This window comes from Manis pentadactyla, chromosome 3 (assembly GCF_030020395.1).
Source record: "Manis pentadactyla isolate mManPen7 chromosome 3, mManPen7.hap1, whole genome shotgun sequence".
Lineage (NCBI taxonomy): Eukaryota > Metazoa > Chordata > Mammalia > Pholidota > Manidae > Manis > Manis pentadactyla.
In genome coordinates, this window is record NC_080021.1 from 148,940,606 (window position 1) to 148,964,968 (window position 24,363).

Genomic DNA, 24,363 nt, shown 5'->3' on the forward strand with positions numbered 1-24,363 from the left:
TCCTTTTTGATGGGTATATTTTACATGAGGTCATTTTCTTACTTTCCTTAAGTATGGCATTAGAGAGTTTTAGTTTTTTTTTTAAAAAAACAGTTTTGTTGAGGTATAATTGACATAAAATAAACTGCACATATTCAAAATATAAAATTTGATTTCTTTTTTTACCATCTTAACCATTTAAGTGTATTGTTAAGTAACGTTAAGTATATTCACATTGTTGTGCAACAGATCTCCGGAACTTTTCCATCTTACAAAACCAAAGTTCTCTGTCCAATAAATAATAACTCGTCATTGGCCCCTCCCCCGAGCCCTTGGCAACTACCCTTCTACTTTTTGACTGTGGATTTGACTACTCTAGGGACCTCATGTAAGTGGAGGCATATGGTATTTGTCTGTTTATGACTGGCTTATTTCACTTAGCATAATATCCTCAAGGTTCATCCACATTATAGCATACCACAGGATTACTTTCCCTTTTAAGGCAAATAATATTCCATTTTATGTATATACCACATTTTGTTTATTCATTCATCTATTGATGGACACTTAGGTTGCTTCGACTCCTTGGCTGTTGTGAATAATGCTTCTATGAACGTGGGTATGCAAGAGATTTTTAGTATTTTCTTTAACATTCCCTAAATGATTCTAACATGCAGCCAGGGTAGAGAATGTTTCTAAACTTAGAAGACAATCCAGTATTATAAGTCTGATATAAATATTAAAGTGAAGTTTTAAAAGTTGTTAAAATATGTCATCTGTATATTACCTTAGAAAAATGTGAAGACATTACATCTATATTCTGTTTCTCTTTTATTTCTACACACGGTGTGTTTTGTATGCTGAAACTGGTTTTTATCCCAAATTGAAGGTGTAACTGTGGACGATTGATTGGAGACCATCATGGGATAGATTATGCCTGGACTATCTCAGCTGCTAGGGGTAATGAAAATGAACAGTGGTCTGTTGAAAAGCACACAACGAAAAGCCCTACAGATACCTTTGGGACTATTAATTTCCAAGATGGCGAGCATACCCACCACTCCAAGGTTTGCTAATAACTCACATTACTTTGTTGCTTTTTAATGGAGGATAACTTCCAAATGTATCTTCAAATTGTATCATCAAGTGCACATGATCAGGTGACCAGGTTTTATTGCAAAAATGACCCATGTTATTGATCTCTTGACAAAAACAACCTGACCCTTCTCTTCTTCTTTATGTCTGAGGGGCTTTGTACCTTTCCTATGTGTGGTGTGACCAGCTCTTTATTTGATTGACCTCTTGCAGCAAGTTTATGCTCTTTGCAGAAGAGAATGGCTTATGCTCTTGAGACAATTGACAAAGGGCTGCCCATTTCTTAAAAAAAACTGCCCTCATACAGAAAAGTTGCAACCAAGGAGCAGACTTCAGCTGAACATGGCCATAGTGATCACCAGTAACTTGTGGCTGTCATGCCTTCGGTCCTTGTGAGAGCCTCTTCTCAGGAAGGAAGTGGGTGACTTTCTCTCTGACTCTATGAATGATAGTGCTTGGGCTTTCCATGTCAGTTTTTCTCCACTCCCTAATATTATACCTAATATTATAATTTTGCATGTGATCTGCATAGTATTGACAGGTCAGCTATCTCTCAGGAGTTTTCTCTTGAGCTTGTTAACCATCTGCTGCTTTATTAGGGGGAAATTTCCTTGGGGAAAATGGAGGGGGGAGCCCACCTCAAGAAAGCTCAGAATCAGCTGTAACATGGAATGTGACCATCAGTTGGAGGGATTTGAAATACCAGCTCTTAGTGCAATCTTAATGAAGTTTCATAATATAGCTCTACAGTAATCTACATTATTAATCCTCTTGCATTTAACTTTGTGTGTTGATTTTTCTTTAGTGGAAAAAAAACTGCCCTCATTCTCCTTTCCAATTCTTTTTGGAAGCTGACTCTTATAGAAACCCTGTATATCATTTTCCCCTTAAGTTTTAGTCTTTTTCCTTTTGCTTTTATGTTTTTTCATAATCACCTGCATTTACTCATTTTTTTCATCCATTCAACAAATTTATTGGATGCCCATATTTTATTAGCTCTAACGAGCATATGTTCATGTATTGAAATTCTTTATAGTCTAGTGAGGGAAATAGGAAGCAAATAGAGTTACCACAGATGCTGTGGAGAGGGAACACAGGCTTCTTGGAGAGAATGAGAGAGGTAACTTGTGTTTTTCTGGGGCTGTGTGTGTGTGTGTGTGTGTGTGTGTCAAGGAATCTATCTGAAAGTAGGAACAGCTAAGCTGAGATTGGAAAGCTGAGAGAGGTGTTTGGTGAGGCAGAGTTGTAAGACCACTCTAGGCACGAGAGATAGGTTGTGGGAATGCCAAGGGAGAAAATGGTACTTTTAGGGGAACTGAAAATATGATTAGGCAGATCTCCTGATCACTAATATATTTTATGCTTAGCATTAGGCTCCTGTTACATCCTATGTACCTGGCTGCATCTTATTTGATCTCACAGAAGAGAAGAAGCTGTTATTCACATTTAAGCCCAGAATTGCACTTCGTATTTACAGTGAACAGCAGGAAAGCTTGTGAGAGCTGGTTATTCATCTCTCTTCACTGCATTCCCTGTTGGTTATTCCTCCACCTCATTCTACAAAAGATTTGAGGTGAATCTCCAGCAGTACGATTCTGCCTGATAAAGTTAGTTATAAAGCAGGGGCCAAGGGAAAGTCATTAACCTTTAGCACCATCTTTGGTTGACCTTTGGGAGAAAGGACTCTAGTACTGATAATTTAGTTAGTCAAGGCCACTTATCCAGAAATCTCAAGGAGAAATATCTTCTAGGACTTAAAAGGCTTATAGTTGAAAGAGAGAGGTACCTGGGAGAAAGAGTTGGAATAGAAAGAAGGCGAACTAAACCTGAGCCACCTCCTTATTCCTTATTCATTATTTGGAGCAACATAAACCATCTCACAAAGGTCAGCTTGTATTTTTTCCTACTATTCATAACAGACGATAGAGCCATGGCAAGTCAGTTTCCTCACTTATGAACTGAATCCTAGTTATCCTTAGATTATTTCTATTATATTCTGTGATGGCTGTACCATCCCGATGCTCAGAAATTCTGACATTTTAATTATGAAATAAAGGGATTATATTTTAAGCATTTCAAAGATGAGTGGACAGTTGTAATGAACCACCTTCATGTTCTGCAGGATAATGTGATCATTTTTATTTGCGTAACTGTGAATATCTCCACCTGTGGTTTTTGGGATAATTTTATAATTAATGGTTTCTTATGATTTTTCTTTCTTCCTGTAGATCTGTTTTTTTCTTGCTATCAGTTGGCTTATGGTTGAGGAAGGCCAACTCACCTTTGATTTTAGCAGTCTGTAAGTGGCTGCATCTGCTGGAAAAAGAAAGCCAGTTGAACACTGTTATCTTACCCAAAATGCAAAATGATGCTGGGCTACCTGCTGGTTCCAGTTTCCCTCACCTTCTCTTTTGGTTACATTGACTGGTCAAAGATACAGTTCTAATACATTTTTGTGAAAAGTATTTATTTTGGAGAGAAAAAGTTTTCAGAGGGACATTTACCTATCAAGGAAATGGTTGAAAAGTAAAGTTTATAGTAAATTAAGTGTACATTTTCCTAGATCTTAAATTATGCAAATAATGTGAAACGGTCAATAAATTATAAGCCATACCATTTATGAAAAATGCCATTTCACCTATTTCTAAACACTTTTTAAAAGAAACTGGTTTGCTGGAGTAGTGATTTTTTTTGCTAGTTTGAAGTGTTTCTGCCCCACCTCAGACCTTCTGGAGAACCCTGGTGGGCCAAACCCGAAAACCAGAGGAAGCCTCCTACTGTGGCTTGTAATTCCCAGAAGGAACTTGAAGAGGGTGTGGGATCCTTTCAAAGTAAATATTTTCATTAATCAAGATGAACTTTTAAAGAGCTCTCAGACACTTCCTTTCAAGTTTTGACTGTTTCAGTTGCCCTGCTGTGTGCTTATTGTTACCTGGCATGTATTTTTCACTTTTTTTATGTACATGTGAATATTCTTTTCTTCCAGTATATTAGAATTTCTTATGATACAAAGCTGGATCATCTGTTACACTTAATGTTGAATGAGTGGAAGATGGAACTGCCAAAGTTAGTGATCTCTGTCCACGGGGGCATCCAGAACTTCAAGATGCCTTCCAAGCTTAAAGAGATCTTCAGCCAAGGGTTGGTCAAAGCTGCAGAGACAACAGGAGCATGGATAATAACGGAGGGCATTAATACCGGTAAAACACACACTCTTGTTGCACTCTTTTTTTAAAAAATTTATTCCCTCTTTCTAATTGTGAACTAGGCAGTATGGTGGTACCTAATCTCTGCTCTGCAGTGATGCTGGGAGACATGGTGGCATGAGGGAGAAAGGCAAAAAGCATAGTGACTGGAAAAGAAACGCAGAAGAATCAGACCATTCCTGGAATGTGCTTTTTTAACCATTGTTGAAATATGCTATTTTAACATAACTTCCAGTCAATTTCTGTCAAAGAAAATCATCTTTCATGAGCTTTGGACTATGGTGAGCTTAGAAGGCACATGGAGACCATCAGAGTGTGTATTGTGCGTGCATGGACAGGAGCTAAACTTACCACGGTCAAGTTCCCAGGCACTGGAAATCAGTGACACATGCAAGAGTTGCATTGAGTGTATTGGTCGTGAGGAGATTAATAACTATGTAGTTGCCGTTTCACTCACATTCCCTTTCATGTTCCTTAAAATCTGACATTCAAGAGCTTCATATAGTAGCCTCTGAACCTCTAACCCTACTCCTTTGCATTAGTGTTTATCAATTGTCTGTGCATTGGAGAATCACCTAGGAGCTTTTAAAAAATACAGATGCCCAGGCTTTATCCCAGACTAATAGAGCCATACAGGCAGAGCTTCTGAAGGGTGTCTGAAATGCAGCCAGGGTTAAGAACTAGTGACTTCACAAACCCTCCTGAGCTCTTACTGGCCTGTTCCCAACCTGTACCATTCTGATGTGGGTTCCTTCCCCGCACCAAGCAGTTATCTGACACTGCTAGTTATCTACAGTTTAACTCAGTTCTGACACTATCTACCTGAAAATAGCAGCAGATCCCACAGAGTAAGGGCTCAGTCCCACAAGACTGTCCCCACTTCAGATGCCAGTTTCAAGGCCAGGTTGTTCACTGTGTGCTTCTGCCTGACTGGCTGTAAATCAGAGGTCCCCACAACCTTCTCTTTGGGTTTGATTAATTTGCTAGAGTGGTTCACAGAATTCAGAAAAACAGTTTACCCAGTTTATTTTCAAAGGACATTTTGGCATGAAGGATTAATATCCACAGCCAGGTATATAGCAATGTGTATAGAGCAAGATACACCGGAAGGGGCACAGAGCTTCCATGCCTTCCCCACATCTCCACTTACTCACTCAGAGGAAGCTCTCTGAACCCTGTCCTGTGGGGTTTTTTGGAGCCTTTATTATGAAGGCACAAATGATTAAATCATAAGCCACTGGTGATTGCTGGCCCATCTCCCCTCGCTGGAGGTGGGGTGGTGCGATGGAAAGTTCCAATCCTCCAGTCACAGAGTTCGTTCCCCTGGCAACCAGCCCCCACCCTTAGGTGTGTCCAAAAGTTACTTCATTGTCATAACAGAAGGCACCTTTGTCATTCTCAACACTTAGGAAATTCCAAGGGTTCTAGGAGCTCTGTGCCAGGAGCAAGACAGAGATCGAATATTAAATCACAGTATCACACTTGTGGCTTCCCATCTTCCCTTTATTTCTCCCCCTTTTGATTTGGGATGCTCTAGCCAGTGTCTGTTATTTAATCCTGCCCATCCTTTAAGATCTCCATTAAATGCCAACACACCCACGAAGCATTCTCTATCTCAACTCACTTTGTCTCCTAATTCCTATGGCATTTACTGCTGTAGCACTTGTAGTGGGTTTCTGTTTTGCCTTACGGGTTAGGTGAGGGTGAGGGTGTGTATCAGCCCTCAGACCCGGTTGTGAGCTAGAGGCCAGGGTCTGCACATGTGTCTAAGCTCTGAGCAACACATACTGACTTAGCAAACAACTTCTTTTGACTAAAAAGGTGTGAAGGAAGCAGAAGATTGAAAAAAACAAAGCAAAATAAAACCAAGGGATTGGCCTGTCACTAATGGGTAACCTGGTAGTTCCTCTTGTTCATTTTATTGAGATAATCATTGTTTCACATCTTGGAAAAAAGTGAAGGTTGCAGAGTTCTAAGTCCAAGATATAGGGCCTATTTTATTTTCAGTAAAAAAGGGGGTGGGTAGGGAAGTTTTGTAGAGTTCAGAAAAAGGTAGATTTAGACAAGGCTTTTTGTTTGAATAATTAACTATGTTATACACTTCAGTTTATTTATTTATTTATTTTCTTCTTCTTCTTTTAACATTGTAGGTTAGGGCCAGCTAAGGAACTCAAATGTAATAGTGTGAAGATTATTGAAATAGTTCATATGAACAAAACAAATGGGAAATGAGACATACTTGGGGCTTCCTTAAACAACTATCGAGGTCTGACCTGATTCAGCCACAACTGCTTAGGGCCTGACTCCTCAAGGAGGGGTCCCTGGGCCCCCAGCGTCAGCATCACCAGGAGCTTGCTGGGAGTGCAGAAATCAAGGACCTCCCCAGACCTGCAGGATCAGAATCTGCATTTTGACAACATCCCCAGATGATTCTTATGCACATTTAAATTTGGGAAGCTTTGCTTACCAGCTCCTTCCTGTTCTTGAGATACTGCTCAACTACTGGCGAACATTTTTTTGCCATTTTGACATTTGCTTAAATTGAATGCCACAAGCCTGAAGCATTTGGATAGATGCTGTGGATGAAAGATGAATAAGATAAGAGCCCAGAATTCAGTGACAGGACTGTGACAGACATAATAAGCAGCTAACCAGAAATTGATACTTCCTGGGTCACAGTTGAGATACAAAGTGGGAGGAGAAGGATGAGGAAGACAAACTCCAGTTCCAACTGAGGGCACCTGGGAAGGCTTGGGGAAGGATACAGCACTAGGTGTTGGCCTTGAGGGCAGGGGAGGGAGGAGCATTCTAGGCAGAGGTGGCTGTTGGGCATCAGGGACACAGCTGGAGATTAAGGCAGGTGTAGAAAGAGATGATAAGACTCCTGGTTGGATGTGTCCTGTGGCAGAGGACAGGGACAGCAAGGGATGCCGCTGATGGGCTCTGGTTTTACTGTCTATGTGGCAGGAAGTCCTCAAAGGATTCTGAACTGGAGAGTGAATAGGGAATGACATGGTCAGATCTGGTTTTACAGACAGTCTCAACATGGATTAGGATCAAGTGTGAGCTGCTGAAAAACAGCCATCACCACAATGCTGGTAACTCATGCCAAACCTATGGAATCTGAATCTCTTTTGTGGTGGATGGCTCCACAGTTGATACTGTAATGCACCTGTAGTCCAGAATCCTGATTTTGGAAAATGACTGTGGGAGAAGTGAAAAGATGGGTTGGATGGGAAGATGCCAGAGAGAGGGAAATGATTTAGATACTGTGCATCAGATGCATGCAACATGTAGGGTTTTTTTTTTTTTCCCCTTCTGTGCTGACACATTGCAGAGCCAGGACCATGTATAGGGAGAGTAAGTGGTGCAATGCAGTATTGTGATTAAAGGCAGCTTAAGCCAATCTCTAAAAGCAACATATTACATGATTCCACCTCTATGACATTCTGGAAAAGGCAAAAGTAAGAAGATAGTAAGAAGATCAGTGATTGCCAAGGGTTGGAGGTGGGTTTGGAGAAGGGATGAATAAATAGAGCACAGAGGATTTTTAGAGCAGTGAAACTATTTTGTATGATACTGTAATGGTGAATATATGTCATTATACATTTGTCCAAACCCATAGAATGTATAACCCCAGGAGTGAACCCTAATGTAAACCATAGACTTTGGGTGATTATAATGTGTCAATGTCAGTTCATCAGTTGTAACAAAGTTAACCTCTGTGGGGGAATGTTGGATAATGGGGAAGGCTGTGGGTGTGTAGGGTCGGGGAGTACATGGGAAACCTCTGTACCTTCAGCTCAATTTTGCTCTGAAGCTAAACTGCTCTGAAAAGTAAAGTATATTAAAAAGTCAGATATTCCTGGATTGGAATCCAACCTCTACAAATTAACAGCTCTAGAACTTTAGGCAAATTATTTAACTTCTTGATGCCTATAAAAGAGACTAAAAAATAATTCCTATTTAAAGTGTAAATACAAATAAAAGATTTTGAAAAGCTCCTGGTGCAGAGTAAGAGATCAGTAAGTGTTAGTTATTATGATCATTGTTATTATTATTAATCCCAGAAGGGCAAACATAACTTTTCAGCTCTGTTGTATTTTTGTATATAAGACTATTAAGTTAATGTGCCTCAATGAAGCAAGGGACACATCTGCAGGATGTTCTTCCAGGACAGTAGAGAAGTTTAGACACAAAAATGCTCAGAACATTCATGATTTTCAGGGCTGGTCTTACAGGATTTTGGGTCAGGCAAGAATAGGGGCAGGACTGAGCTTGTCAGCAGACATTGCCCAAAAGGGAGGGAACTGTTCTGGTAGAATGGTCGGTAATAAGTGTTGAGAGGGAGTAGAGGAAGCAAAGACATCAGAGATTCATCCCACTATGCCAGCAACTTTTCCTAGTAATGGCCTCTTGCATATACTTGTCCGTTTACTCTTTCTGGCAGTCACACTGTTTTGCATGATTTGTGAGTTAAAGTTTGACTTCTAAACTGGTTGTTCATAGGCGTGTCCAAACATGTTGGGGATGCCCTGAAAGCCCATTCCTCCCAGTCCTTGAGAAAAATCTGGACAGTTGGAATCCCTCCTTGGGGTGTCATTGAGAACCAGAGAGATCTTATTGGAAAAGATGTAAGTAGACAATCCTTTCACAACAAAAGGAAATGAACATGTATCCGATTGCCAACTTAGCACTATACATGTCTATCCGATAGATGTCTACCACAAACCAACTCAAGACTTCCTCCTGCCTCCCTCTCCCTATCTCAGAAAATGACAATCCCATCCTTACTGGTGCTCAAACCAAAAACCTTGGACTAATCCTGGCATGATCTCTGTCTCACACGTCAAACCTGATCCATCAGTAAATTATCTCAGCTTCTCTTAAGAAATATATCCCGAATTTGACCTCTTTTTGTTACTTCCACTGTTACTGAGCATGTCCAAGCCACCACTTTCTGTCACCTAGAAGACTGTAATAGCCTACTTCTTGTCCCTTATTACAGTCTAATCAACACAGTATAGCTAGATTGATTCTTCTAAAATAAAAATCAGATCATGCTACTTCTCTGTGAAAATCTTTTCAATGGCTCCTGTCTTTCTCAGAGTAATTGCCAAGCCTCTTGCAATGGTGTATAAGAAGAAAAACAAGGGACATTTGTGATTTGGCCATTTTCTTCCCTCATCTCGTACTACTCTGCTTTATTCATTCCAGTGTATTGATTCTCTGATCCCATCTGGTTGTTTTTCTAAAGGGAATGGACTTGTCTAAGTCTGTTTATAAGAATAATGTATATCTTTAGTAAAAATCTCAGCTATTATAAAAGGTATAAAGAAGAAAGATAACCACTGTTAATATTTTGGTGTGTGTGATTCCAGAATTTTTTCTTTCACATATATGTATAGTAAAAAAACAGTCTGTGTGTAAAGAAAAACAGAAACCCACTGTGAATCTGTTTTGTAGCTTAACTCTTTAACAGTTATTTGTCTATGTCAGTTAATATAGACGTGTTTATGGTTTATCTTAACTTTTGTTTTGGACAATTTCAAACTTATCAATGAGGAGGGAGATTAGAATAATGAGCTCCTACGTACCCATCTCCCAGCTTTGACAGTTATGAACTCATAGTCAATTTTGTTTCATATCTATGCCCTGCCCACTCCCTCCATTATTTTGAAGCAAATTCCAGACATCAAAGAACTTCATTGATAAATATTTTAGTAGATATTTCTAAACTATATGGACAATTAAAAAAATATAACCACCTTGCCATTACTATACCTAAACAATAAATAATTACTGAATATCATCAAATATCCAGTCTATGTTCAAATTTCTTAATTGTCTCATATTTTTTTAGTTGTTTGATTTCATTACTCAGAAAAAGTTCCCTAATGACGATGAGATATCTCCTGAGTCACTTATGTTTCTTCTTGAATCTCTTTTAATCGCTTTTAATTTATGGATTTTTCCCTCTATTTCCTTTTTTTTTTTACTTACTGGCAATTTATTTGTTGAAGAGGTTATTGGCCCTCAAGAGTTTTCCAATTTGTATTTTGCAGTGTAACCACCTGTAGTAGAGTTTAACCTATTTCTCTGTCTCCTGTCTTTCCTGTAAATGGTAGTTTGATCCAAAGGTATGATCATATTCAGGTTCTTTTTGTGCAGATTTATGCCATCGGCGGGTGTGTGTCCTTCCCTTATAGCATGATCATCTCTCTTTTATGATATCACTGCTTAGATTCATTATTTCCATAGGGTTGCAAAATGCTGATATTTAATTATAGTGTTCTTCTTCATTTATTAGTGTAAATACTCTAGATAAAGAGAAACGTTCTCATCAACTACTTAGTTTACCTTGTGGTACAGCTGTATGGGAAGGGGCAGAATAAATGCTTGATTTTTTTCTCTTTATTTGCCTATTTTCAAAGCAGAGTTGTTTATTTACCTCAAGGTGAACAATGAGGTTTTTGGGTTTTTTTTGATTCATGAATTTAAATGTATTTGGTATGTTTTAATCCATTGTTCCATTACAGTTATATTCTGAATCATGTTCAAATTGTCCCATTTTGGCCAGTGGAGACTTTTTCAGTTGTCACCTGAGGCCTTTTAACACATTCTAGTTGTTTTTCATTGCTTCTTTGTGTTTTAGTATGAAAAAAATGGTCCAGGTTCCTGGTGTATGGTTTTTGGTCCTAGAGAAATGGCTGATTGCTCTGAGGGGAGGTAGTATTGAGACTACACCTGGGAGTCCAGGGCGCATTTCTTTTTTTTTTCCATGCCTGATAATGTTCTACTGTATTAAGTACCATTTGCTATTATTTTGGTTTCCTATTTTTCACATTTATGAAAAATGATATTAATGTTGTGATAAGACACATAAATCTTTGAAATTAGCTGGCCTATTTCTTTCAAAGTAATTCTCAAAGCAGAATGCTTGGACTAGTTGGTATGTAACTTTACAAATGTGACTTATTGCTTTCCAGAAAATGGTAACAATTTGCATTCTTGTCAACAGGGTATGAGGGTCGCATTTCCCAGTACCACCGCCAGCTCTGGATATTGTAGCTTTTTTTACCCTATGCCATTCTAATAGGTATAAAATAATACCAAATTGGTCTTATTTACATTTTTCTGATTACTAGTGAGGTTCAACATCTTTCCATATGATGTTGTATATTTTTAGGGGTTGTTTTTATATTTTGAAAGAGCTTTTATATGATAATTCAGTCTATTAACATTTTTGTTTTCTATATTTGCTGCATTTCCCAGTTTTTACTTTGTATTATTTATGATAATATTTCCATAAATTAAAAAAGTGTATTAAATCTGTACTAAAATTATGTATAAATCCTTTTTTTGTTTTTGGCCTCAGTGTCATGCTTAGGAATTATAAAGGTAACTTCTGCAGACTAATACTTGTAAAGTCTATAATGCTTTTATGTCCATTATTTCTTTTAAGCCTCCCAGCAACCCTCTGCTGTAGGAATTACTATCCTCATTACACATGAAGAAAATAAGACTAAGAAAGGAGGCAGGAGTTACTTAGATTTCGAGTTAGGAAGTAGAAGAGTCTGGACTTGAACTTGGGCTCTCTGACTCCAAATTCTGTTCTCATCTCTAAAGACAAATAAGAATTGGGGTAGCTTAAGGAAGAGTCAATGAATGTTAAAGATCTCGATGTTTTATATTGAATGAATGAATCTCCATTTGGTTGTTTGGCTGTTACTCTTCATTTCATCTGGAATACTAGAAAAAAACATCAGTGTCAAAATATACTGGAACAGATGTATTAAAAGGCATAGTTTGTGGACAATGATGTAACCTTTATACGAATGTGGATTCTAGAACTGTCTTTTAATGATCCTTGAGGTAAGTACAGAAATTGGAAATACATATCTAGAACCAGTTTTAGCAGCATGACAGCGCTGTGACATCCAAGCCTAGGGCCTGTGGGCTTGTCTGGCTGAGCACGGTGTGTGCCATCGTCGTGGAATTTGCATCACGAGCCTCCTATAGTACAAGCTGCATACTAGTCAGGCATTGTGTGACCACACATCTGCTGTAAATATGGGAAATTTGCAAAAACCAAACAGATCCTTCACCATAATGGCTTGAGAAACACTGCTCTAGGTAGCAAGTAGTACTTAGTAACCCTGACAGGAACTCTTAGCGCACAGTGACCTTTGGCGCAGCTGAGCCCAGGCAAGTACCTGCAGCTCTGACCCTCCCTCATTCTCACTGTCTTGCAGGTTGTGTGCCTGTACCAGATACTGGGCAACCCCCTCAGCAAGCTCACCACACTCAACAGCATGCACTCTCACTTCATCCTGTCCGATGACGGGACCCTGGGCAAGTATGGAAACGAGATGAAACTCAGGAGGAACTTGGAGAAGTACCTCTCTCTGCAGAAAATACACAGCAGTGAGTATGCTGGGGCCCTGCTGTGAAGCAAGGGGATCTGTTGTGATCTATAGAGTGTAGAGGTCCAAGCTGGCCCCTGCCTGAAATGAATCTGTGTGAACACACAGCTGGAAGAAAGCAGGATAGAGGGTGGTGCAGAATTGTGGGCTGTGGTCAGGAGAGGGGAAGAAACCTTTAGGGGACATCGTGGTCAGGGGGATTTGTGGGAAGAGTGGGGACTTTAGCAGAGCCTCCAGGAGTCCTTAGGGTCGGGTGGATGCAGGGAAAGAGGAGGGGAACTATTGACATAGGGATGGGAATGGCTGAGGAGCAGTAAAGAGGCTGGCCGGAGAAGAGTCAGGGTATGAGCTCTGTTAGGGAAGGTGGCGTTTCACACACAGATGGCTTGGCCCTGGACAGAAAAAGATGTGAAACCAGACAGGGCTTTGAGAGGTGGGGGCCTTCGGAGGTGTCAGTGTTATGTCCTGTTGGCAGTGGGGCTTTGAGATGGCCTCTCCCACAGGAGGGAGGGGATGGGGAGCGCGGGAGTCGCTGAGCATCCGTGAGTGGAGAGGCGGGAATCCTTACTGGGAGGAGCTGGGGGTGAGGGCTACCTGGAGAAATGAAGAATTTTCATCCCAGGTAGCAGAAAATGGGCCCCTGCCTCCTTTGATGAGTCACATCTTCCAAAAATACTCCCACTCTTTGAGGCAGAGGGCCAGGGAGCAGGGAAGGCCCTTGGGGTAGGGGGTGAGTTGTTTTCAACCATTGACTTTTGGCTGGAAATGCTGAATGTCCTTTGAGTTTTTGGCTGTGATGTCCTGAGGACGCAGAATGTAGCCAGGTCAGACAGATCATTTCCTGCCTGTGACCTTGGGTAAAGGAGTCAATATCTCTTAAACAATTTTCTTAATATGAAAGGGAAGGAACTAGCTACTCCTGCCTTTCATGGTGAGAACTGAGACAAAGGATGGTAGCTGTGCCTGGAACATGTCGGGTGCATGGCACGGCCTCCATCAACGTCTGTTTCTTTCTTCCCTTTCATCTTCCTTTGGTACAGGTGGTATTTCTCTGTTGGGGTGGCAGGTGCAGGTGGGACTCTGGGAATTGTTGCCAGCTACTTAGAACTTAGGGTGAATGAAGGCTGGAGGTTCATCTAGGTGGGGAAAGGGGAGAGAATCAGGTGTGCGGTCCTCTGTGGGTGGGGAGGACAAAGGAGGGGAAGCACGGAGGGGAGACAATGAGGGCAGGTCAGATAGCCTGCAGTGGATTCCTGGCGGGCAGGGCCCGGGTAGGGGTCCGATTTGCCACCTGAAATGCCCAGCTGCCTCTGCTCACCTGAGCTCATCACAGAAACTGTTCAGGGGTCCGGGCAGCACTGTATTGTGAGTGCCAGAGAGGAAAGCCTTTGTCTTTCTTGTTTCCTGCTGATTTGATTCTCTGTTTGTGGAGGAGCTTGCATGTAACTGCAAATGACATTTATATTTCCAAAGATCTTAAAATTTAGGATTTATTTGTAGGGCTTCACTGTCTGTGAGAAAGAGTGTGGAGTTAATTCCATTGTATTGGTAACATTTATTATTCTAAGGACAACCAATATGGCAAGAGCAAAAATAATAAACCACCTACACAACACACAGACACACACACACACACACACACACACACACACACACACACACAGGAAAAGGATGGGAAGGAAGGAAGAAAAGATAAAAGAAAAAGTCCCCAACAAACCCGAAATTCTTATGTATTAACTAATCTTCATACCTTCCCCATGTTCACCAGGGAGGCTTTCTACCAGTTTTTTTGGTTAATACTTGGATGGGATAAAAACACTTAGATATTTTGTTAATTTCTTTCATTTATTTCTCAGCTGGACTTCTTGGAATCCCTGAGTAGTCCTTGATGTTGGCTAGGGTAGTTAACAGAAAAAGCTTACTTCATAAAGTTGTATAGGAATCCCTGGGTTCAGCCATTTGAAATGTGGCCAGTATCACTTCCTGTTCTATAAGCCTCTGAGGATAGAAAGTGTGGATCAGATGCCTCCACATCTCTTCATACTCCAAGTCTCAGTGGAGCAGGAGTGCCCTTTCCCAGGATGTCTGTTCTAAGAGTGTTTGATTTGGAGGTGTAATATCATATTCCTGCTTAACCTGGGAGCCAGGAATAGAGCTCTCTCTCTAGTGTGATATTTCAGCAAGATCTTTATAATCCTTTTTCTTTTTTAACAAATGTAATTAGTAGCATCAGTAAAATCTTTTGGAGAAAACAATCATAAATATAGTCATTTTTGTGTGATTAGTTATTACTTCAGGAAAAGATGGATCTCACAGAAACTCTTTCTCCCACAAAACAACACCCTTATTGATTTCTTTTCCTGATGATAGAAGTGTTATATACTTTCATATTCAGGTAAAACAAAGAAAGTGTGTAAGAGGAAGAGGAGTGAATTTTCCAAAATCTCACTAACAAGAACTAACCATTGCTGATTTTTTCATACATATGTTCTCAGTAATTTTCTATACACACACACACACACACACACACACACACAGAGCAATATTTTTAAAATGAACACTGGGATCATATAATCTCCATGCTTTTGTAGTTTCCTCTTTCCACAGCTAATCATGAATGTATTTGCACATCAATAGGCATAATTAACATGTCTTTAATGGCTACTTAGTATTTTATTATGTAGAATGTGAGAAATCTCTTATCAAAGTTTTTTCCATTTCAATAATTCCATGATTAATGAAATATTTTCTAAATTTTATTAATTAATTTTATGCATTAATATACCATTTTCTCCATTTCATTTAGCTTTCTTAAGACCATATTATTAGATGAGTCCTTTCACTATCAATTGGTATATCTTAGATTCATGTTTTAGTGATCAGGAGACATGACAAGGAGGTGGAGGTATATGGAAAAAGAAAGGAAGTAGAAGTGCAATGCATTTAAACAGACTGAATGAAGTATTTGGGTGCCTGCCAACAGGCACACCCCTAACATCTGAGTCCAAGACAAGGATTCACGAGTTAGCCCATAGACTGTGTCCACGTATTTAAATCAAGCTAACAAACTGCATAATGTTCTATGCTCTAACCTTTGCACACATAGCTGGAAGGCCAGGTTTGAGTTTAGAATCTTGGATTTGGGGAAGCCCTGAGCTGGAATGTGGGGGTGAGGCAGAGCCAGCACCATGGCCTGCCCTCTAGCCTGCTCTCTGCTTCTCGTCCTGCCCTTGCCTCAGTCCTGCCATGCCAGTGGCCTCACGTACGGGTGGTCACCTGGATACCCCCGCCTGTATGTCCAAACATATCCACCTCTCCACTACCCCACAAAGCCACCTCTTACTTTGGCAAGTATGGACTTGGGGAGGACATATATGGGGCAGAGGCTCAGGCAGCCCCTGGAAGCAGGAAATTTGGGATCCATGGTATTCTGCAAGTAGAGGAGGAGGCACAGGCTTCCCTCAACCACTGGCCCTATAGACTCTTCACTGTGCACTGTGAAGGGTGGGGCATGGCCAACGTAAGCACCATAAAACATGGGGCCCAGAATAAAGTCCTCTGCTGCTCTGGTGTGAGTGTAATATTGCCTACCAATTTTTCTTCTTTTGATAGATAAAATAAAAATACTTATTTAAATATATTAATATCTGTGTGATGTAAGAGTTCAATCAAGTAGAAATCTATAAACAGTCAAAATCCCTTCTCAAATTTCCCCGGATCTTCTCTTCTCTTCTCTTCTCCACTATTAACAGTTTGATGTATATCCTTCCACAATTTTCTGATCACTTATTTAACATGATCTATCTATGTTTCTATGTATGTATGTATGTGTGTGTGTGTCTGTCTATCTATCTATCTATCTATCTATCTATCTATCTATCTATCTATCTATGTATTTATCTATCTGTCTGTCTATCTATCTACAATATATACTCAGGTATAGTGTCTCAAAAATATAAATAGCACCATAGTGTACATAGCATCCTGTAACTTTATTTCATTTAATATCTTATTAAAAAGAATGGCTTCACAGTTTTTCCTTTTTTTTGTCTTCCTTATTTTAATAAATATACAGTCATGGTAAGAAAGTAACAGTAAAAAATGGAATAAATCCAAATGTAAAAGTCTTTGGGTGTTACCCATCCCATCTTGTTCTTAGAAACAATCACCATGAAAAGTTGATTAAATTAGCAAACACTTGATTATCCTTGGAGATGAGTGATGGATACATGGGGATCCATTATGTCATTCTGTTTTCTTTTAGACATGTTTCAAATTTTCCACAAGAAAAGTTGAAATTTCTTGAAGACTACCTTTCTTTTTTTTTTTTTTATAAATTACTAAAAGCCTTTAGCTTTCTCTTCAGCAGCAGCAAGCTTGAAGATGCTGTCCCGTATTTATGCTACTTTTATTTAAGGCCAAGCTTCAGGCTTGGTCTTGACGAATATATGTGGTAACTGAAAGACTTGTGTCCGGGAAATACAAATGGCTGATTGGCCGAGATGGGGTTCCTTTGTAACAGTTTGCTCTTGTTTGCCATCTGAAAAAGGCTCGGGGCAAGGTGTGCCCGTGGTCGGGCTGGTGGTGGAAGGGGGCCCCAACGTCATCCTCTCTGTGTGGGAGACAGTGAAGGACGAAGACCCCGTGGTGGTGTGTGAAGGCACGGGCCGGGCGGCCGACCTCCTGGCCTTCACCCACAAACACCTGGCAGATGAAGGGTGAGTTGCTGGACCCTCAGTTTTAAAACTGGCAACTACGGATTCCTCCCTTTTAGTTCTTTAAGCTCTGCTTTTATGTGGGCCTGCTATCTTTGGGGGACAAAGGTTGATGTTTAGTGATTTTTATATTTGTTATTGAACACCAAAATACCCGCCGTGATGCAAATTGCTATTTCCTTAGCTGAAGAATGACCTTGGGTTTGAGCCTTGTCTGAGCTTCGGTAAAAAGCATTTCCAGGGGCAGAGATGGAGGGGATGCTCATGCAATTTGGTCATTATAGGTGAAAAAACCATGCAGTGAGTGAGGAGACCTGTGTTGGCCCCAGATTGTCTTCAGATTCATCTGCTGTTAGTAAAAATAGCAGGAATTGGGGAAACTGACATGCTGGCGTTTATATAGTGTATGCTGTGCTTAGTTGAGGTTTTAATTCTTTCCCCTTTTCAAATAAAATAGTTTTCTCTATAGAGAAAAACTATAATTTAGTGTGATTCTTCCAATTTTAAAAGCATGGTATTTCTGCTGTATAAGTAAATACAGTGCCTACGCACTAAAATATTGAACCCACTAATCTACTTAAACATTTATTCACTGCTTTATGTTATAACTGCTCTCTGACAACTCTTAGAATTTCTCTCACCTTTCTGGTCAGCCTCAACTGCCACCCTCTACCTCCTTCCTTATCCTTTCATACCCTTCTTTTTCCTAAAGTCTACCTAGATAAGTGGTTCTTACTCTTTTTTGAAGTTTGAGATTCTTTGAGAATATGATGCTCAGAATTTCTAGAGATTCACAGCCCCCTGGAAATTCATCAGCTCAAGAACCTTGCCCCCAAGTGCATTCTTTCCAGGACCATGGCATTTCAGTATGCTCTTGCTTTAAAATTCAGCCTGCTTCTGGTTCCACTGTTTCCCTTTGCTTCCTGCTCATTTGCTCTCTTGGCAGAACTGTCCATAGAAACCTCTCAGATGGGGCGGATGGATGGTCTTGTGCCGATGTTCCTGGCTTGTTCCCTTCTCTGCATCGTGTCAAGTCATGATGATCATTTCTTTCTTTCCTAGGACCCTGCGTCCTCAGATGAAGGAGGAGATCATCTGCATGATTCAGAACACTTTCAACTTTAGTCTTAAACAATCCAAGCACCTGTTTCAAATTTTAATGGAGTGTATGATGCACAGGGATTCTGTGAGTATGAGTTGATGACTCCACTAAAAAAATGCTAACTCCCAATTATTATTTATTTCCATAATTTTAAAAATTAAGTAGTTTTTAAATCTTAATTTGATTATATATAACTATACACCTTGACCTTTGATTGAGTAAACTTGGTTTCTTACCACTCCCCCCACCCCCACAATGCTTCAAATTCCAGCGTGTACCTGGGAAACAGCGCTTAGATATTATAGCAGTATTATAGGAAGATGATTAAATTTAGTGAAAATTATGCATAAATATTTTCAGAGATTAAAGAAACAGCTCTGTGTCTTAAGTGAATTCCAGTGTTCTGGCTTAGGTGGTCACATCACAGTGTCCTGAGTAGACCCTGCAGGAGGTTATCAGGGATGCACTGGACAATGGGAAATGTGAGAATGTTCTCTGAGATAAAAATCGGAAGCTACAAATTATGGACATGATATAGGTTCAGGAAAATATGTTAGTGTTTTAGGGTATTTTGATCCAAATTTTTATCAACGACTTGGGCGATATGAAGCTGACAATTATAGTAAATAAGCAGATATGTCATGATTCACAGTGATCTTTCTAGAATTTGAAGGCTGGACCAAATCATCCAAGGTTTGGTGTATTTAAGCACCTGGTCTCAAAAAACCAACTGAACACGTTCAGGCTAGACAAAGCAGGGTTGCACATATGTGAACACCTTGGGATTGTGGTTGACCTAATAACAACAAAAATAACAGCCATGTCGCCAGTTAGCACTGCTTTCAAATATGTATTTTTTTCACTTGAAATAGTCCCATGAGTGAGTTTTCAATATGGCAGTGATTGGCTATTTCAGTTTCAGGGATGACAAACTGGAAGCCTAGAGAATTTAAGTGATTTGCTCAGAGTCCTGCAGTTACAAAATGGTAGAACTGAAACCTGAATTCAGAGCTGAACTCTTGTGCATGGTCTACTACATTTTATATTTCCCAGAATAATCAATAAGTAAAGAAAAGGACAGGTTAAAGAGATAGTCCTTATATTTGTCTCTTTCAGTCGACAAGGATAATAATTAAGAAGCAATGTAATGATCAAGAAGCGATTCGAGAAGGCAGCTAAGGGCCCGCACATTTCGGAAATTAGTTTCTCAGCTCCTGTACAACCGAGTTGATTTTATTCATGCACATGGAGGGGCTTGAGGAGGAGGGAAGCAAAATGTAAATAACAGAAGCATAGTTTTCCTATCTTTATGGGACCTGAGAGATTATTTAGTGGGCTCCTCTCATCTTGTGAATGAGGAACCTGAGATTCAGTGGCCTTCAGCCTTGCTATTTCCCCAAGGCTGATTAGTTAGTGGCATATCTGGAGCTAGAACTTGCCAGGCTTAGCTCTTTTTTGTTGAATAGTTCTCTCTACTCTATAAAATATGTTTTCATTTAGAAAGACTAGTATACATTCAATAACAGCAGGCAACCTTTTGAAACCATAAATAAAGCCTTATTTGTCTTAAAAAAAAGAAAATCAATCGCATGCCAGGATGCCCTGGACACTGATGTTATGAAACCATGTATGCTGTCCATTGTACTTGCTCATTGACTGCAGTGTAATTTTCTCACTTATATTTTGACAAATGCTTGAGTATTTGTTTCTCATGAAAAAGTAAAAGTGTTAATTGCGAAGGGTAGGTGAACAGAAGCATCGCATTGGTATCCCTTCTAAAGGAGGAGTGATTTTTGTTTTACATTAGGAGTTGACATAGAGCTTTTTCTCTTTTTTCATTATAGCATGTGCATAGTACATTAATGTAGTAGTAATGTTCTTTCATATATGTCTCTTCTAGGATGCTTGGAGTTTTTTCAGTTTTTATTTTTTTTCTAAGGACCTACTTAAATATTAAAAAAAACTCAATGCTCCATTACCCTACTTAAAATATTTTTTTGTGCTATATGTAAAAAAATAAAAATAAAAAACAACAAAATCCTGTGGTACTTGACATTAATGAAGCATATTTTCCTCAGTTCATTGAATCAAGAGTGAATTTTGTGGGTACTTTTGAAAGCGTTTCTTTGTTAGTTCCCAAAATGTATGGCCTTTTGCTTTTCACGTTTTATAGATTACCATATTTGATGCTGATTCTGAGGAGTCACAAGACCTTGATTTAGCAATCCTGACAGCTCTGCTAAAGGGTGAGTGTACACATAGGTCACAACGGTTTGTTCCTCACTTCATATTCCATGGAATGTGTTTTTTTAGAATGTTTTTTTATGTTGATATTTTAAATAGTATATATAATTATTCCTTTCTTTTACCCTAGGCACAAATTTATCAGCGTCTGAACAATTAAATCTAGCAATGGCTTGGGACAGAATGGACATTGCCAAGAAACATATCCTAATTTATGGACAACATTGGAAGGTATAGCGAAAATGAAGTTACTTGGAAAAAATATTTTGTGTGTTGATTTGTTAGGAAGGGGAAAAAGACAAAACTGGAGGAGAGACAGATTGGTTTGGGATGGTGTTGGGGTACCATCTGTAGCTAGGTGCCCAGAGATAGCTAAGGCATTTCTCTCATCAACTTTGCCTCCCTGAAAATATGTTTTTCTTTGGCTCTGCAGCCTAATTGAAGATGACAAAGGATGATGGGAGAAAGACAGAATGGAAAAATATTTTATTTTATTTTTTTGAATTGGCAGATTTTTATATTGTTATTTAAAACAAAGTTTTTCTTATTTTTTTTGCATTCAAATGTAATATGCACTCACAATAAAAATGTATGAAAACAGAGAGAAGCAGAAAGAAGAAAGATCACCTATAGTGCCAATGATGATCACTATTAACATTTCATTTTTTGAAATGACAGATATGACCATATCACAGGTGTATTATTTTTGAGTTAAACTAACACATATGCATTGCGTAAAACATGCAATGGTACCAAAAGCTATTAAAAAACAGTAGTTCCCTGCCCTGCTAATAAGAGCCAAGTACTTCAGACATTTTTTGAATTCTCTAACATTTAAAAAATCTCCATATTTCTAAATAACAAGCTATACTGCTGTTCTCTGATTCATTAATTTTAGAAACCTTACAGCATTTCTGTCTGTGGCCCTCACTGCGGTGTCTGGGCAGCTGCCTGCTGTTCCTGGTGCTGGGCTCTCATACGGGGACCTACCTTTATCATGCCGGGATATCCTTTGCCTCTCTCCTATGTTAGAGTGCCTGTTTTCCGCACCCCGTGTTTTCCCCTTCCTTGGCTCATGCCTTTATTTTGATGGTGTGCATCCTTCAGTAACTTTCCAAGAAAGGGAATATGGAAGATGAGTATTTTGAGTACCTATAAATTTGGATATATTTTAAAGATTGGGGGAATGATTTTCCTCAAGAATGTTTAATGCCTAGCTTCTAGTTCCCACCATTGCTGTGGAGAAGTAAAAATCTGTTTTCTGATCCTTTGTGACCACTTTTTTCCTCTCTGGATGTTTAAAAAAATCTTCTTCAGTCTGAGATTTCACAATGATGTGTGCTATTGTGAGTCTTAATATCCATATGCTGGGCCCAGCAGGTGTGCACAGCAGGTGTCTCCATGTTGGCGAATTTCCCTCCCTGTTTTCTCTGTTCTCTTTTTGTAATTTGTCTCATTAAAATGTTGGGCCTATGGAATGCTCCTCTCATGTTATCTTTTTCCTTTTATTTTTTGTATCTTTTCTTTGGTAGATTTCTCCAGCTTTAATTTTCATGCCTCATTTGGAGCTCTTTATTCTTATTGGTAGCATATATTCATTTCTAAGAGCAAATTTGTTCTTTTACTGACCTTTAACTGCCCCCATCCCCCCACCATACCATCCTGAACACATGTCTTCTTTTATCTCTCTGAAGATACTACCAATAGTGCTTCTCCCCACATTGTCTGATTCCTCTCAATTGATATTTCGTGGTCTGTTTGTTCTGTGCTTTTTTCTTAAGCATGGAGCATAGAAAGCTCATTAGAAATTATGAGCCTGTAGGTGGAGCTTGACTATAGATTTGGGTTTCACAGTGGGGTGATTTGACTGCCATTTGTTGAGGGACGTGAAATGTCAGCATATTTATGTCTTTTCTCTTCTGTTATCACATTATCAGAAAAGAGTCCTCCAATGCCCTGCCTGAAAGGTAAAAGCCTTGTTGCTAGTGTTATGGTAGTCCATGGGACCAGATGATTGGGAAAGTCCCAGCATTAGGAATTCGGCAGGTGTACAGTTATTTCATCCTGGCACTGCCAGAATTCTGTGGTATAGATTTGTTTGGTTCTTAACTTTTTCCAATTTCAATTTCTTGGGACTTTTACTTTCTGGCTTTTGGGGGACTGCTAAGAAAGGAGACAATTACTGCTTGACCATCTACATTCATATTTCAGAAGTGCTGACCACACTTGACCTCCTTGTTCTTATAGATTCATTAATTTCTTTCTTTTTTTAAAATCCCTTTGCTACAATTTTAATGAAGTTTTAGGTAGGAGTAAAGTAGATGAGTGTGTTTAATTTGTCCTTTATATTCAGAAACCAGGTATATTTTAAGTAGAAACATGCCAAGTTACCAAAAACAGCAACAAACAAACCTTGAATTTTATAAGAATTGCATTATATTGTACATTAATTTGGGAAGCATTGAGATCCTTACAATAGTCAGTCTTCTCCTCCAAGAACAGATTCATTAAAGGTGTCTTTTATGCCTTTAAGTTCCCTTTTTATTTCTTTACTTAGGTCCTGAAGATTTCTTCGAGTTTATGATTATTGTGTCTATATAGTTACAAGTTCAAATACATGTAACTCTGATTATTTTTCTTTCTTAATTGTCTCTATATCTCTTATTTATTTCTACCCTCTGAAGCCTGGCTCACTGGAACAAGCAATGTTAGATGCTTTAGTAATGGATCGAGTAGATTTTGTGAAGCTTTTAATAGAATATGGAGTGAACCTGCATCGCTTTCTTACTATCCCCCGACTGGAAGAGCTCTATAATACAGTGAGTATTGGAACATTTCACCAATCACCTCCCTGAAGAGTGATTTATTAATTACCTTAATAAATGAAATGTTCAAGTCTCCTTGAATATTCATGTACAAAGACAACTTACAGCAAGACACTGTTCAACCAAAGGAGAATATTCTTACCAAAACCATTTTATCCTACAGTCATTTCTGCATTTCCCATTTTAATTAATTACACAGAATAGAAGAATAAACTAATTTAAGAAAATATGGTAGTAAGACCATAATTTAAGCCAAAGATGTGAAAAGAACAATTTGCCTTTATGGAGTTATTAGAGCTATCTCCTTAAATGAATGTTTTGCAATCTATTTCCCCCTTTAATTCTGTTAGGATTTATTTCACATATTTAGGTGTCCTGTATTGGGTACATAGATATTTGGTTATATCCTCTTGTTGAACTGATCCCTTTGTCATTAAGTAATGTCCTTCTTTGTCTCGTTACGGTATTTGTTTTGAAATAAACTTTTTCTGATATAAGTACTGCTACTCCAGCTTTTTTCTACCTATTATTAGCATGAAATATCTTTTTCCATCCTTTCACTTGTAGCCTGTGTATGTCTTTGGGTTTGAGGTGAGTCTCTTGTAGGCAACATATAGATGGGTCTTGTTTTTCAATCCATTCTGTAACTCTACGTCTTTTGATTGGTGCATTCAGTCCATTTACATTTAGGAGATTATTGATAGGTATGTACTTATTGCCATTTTGTTAATGGTTTTCTGCTGTTTTTTATATATCTCCTTTTTGTTCCTT

At 39.1% G+C, this 24,363-nt stretch overlaps 1 protein-coding gene across 5 annotated transcripts in view; it reads left to right on the top strand.

The window, feature by feature from the left end:
• Positions 1-24,363, top strand: part of TRPM6 (transient receptor potential cation channel subfamily M member 6) — a 150,365-nt gene that overhangs the window by 52,771 nt on the left and 73,231 nt on the right. For 3 of the 5 annotated variants that reach the window (XM_036893468.2, XM_057498579.1, XM_036893467.2), the window contains exons 4-12: positions 869-1,046; positions 4,061-4,274; positions 8,790-8,914; positions 12,536-12,707; positions 17,256-17,424; positions 18,484-18,607; positions 20,697-20,769; positions 20,898-20,998; positions 23,452-23,586. In XM_036893468.2, the coding sequence (XP_036749363.2) occupies positions 869-1,046; positions 4,061-4,274; positions 8,790-8,914; positions 12,536-12,707; positions 17,256-17,424; positions 18,484-18,607; positions 20,697-20,769; positions 20,898-20,998; positions 23,452-23,586 (1,291 nt within the window). Of the gene's footprint in view, positions 1-868; positions 1,047-4,060; positions 4,275-8,789; positions 8,915-12,535; positions 12,708-17,255; positions 17,429-18,483; positions 18,608-20,696; positions 20,770-20,897; positions 20,999-23,451; positions 23,587-24,363 lie in introns of those variants that run through there. The other 2 variants (XM_057498580.1, XM_057498581.1) reach the window with 2 other exon arrangements.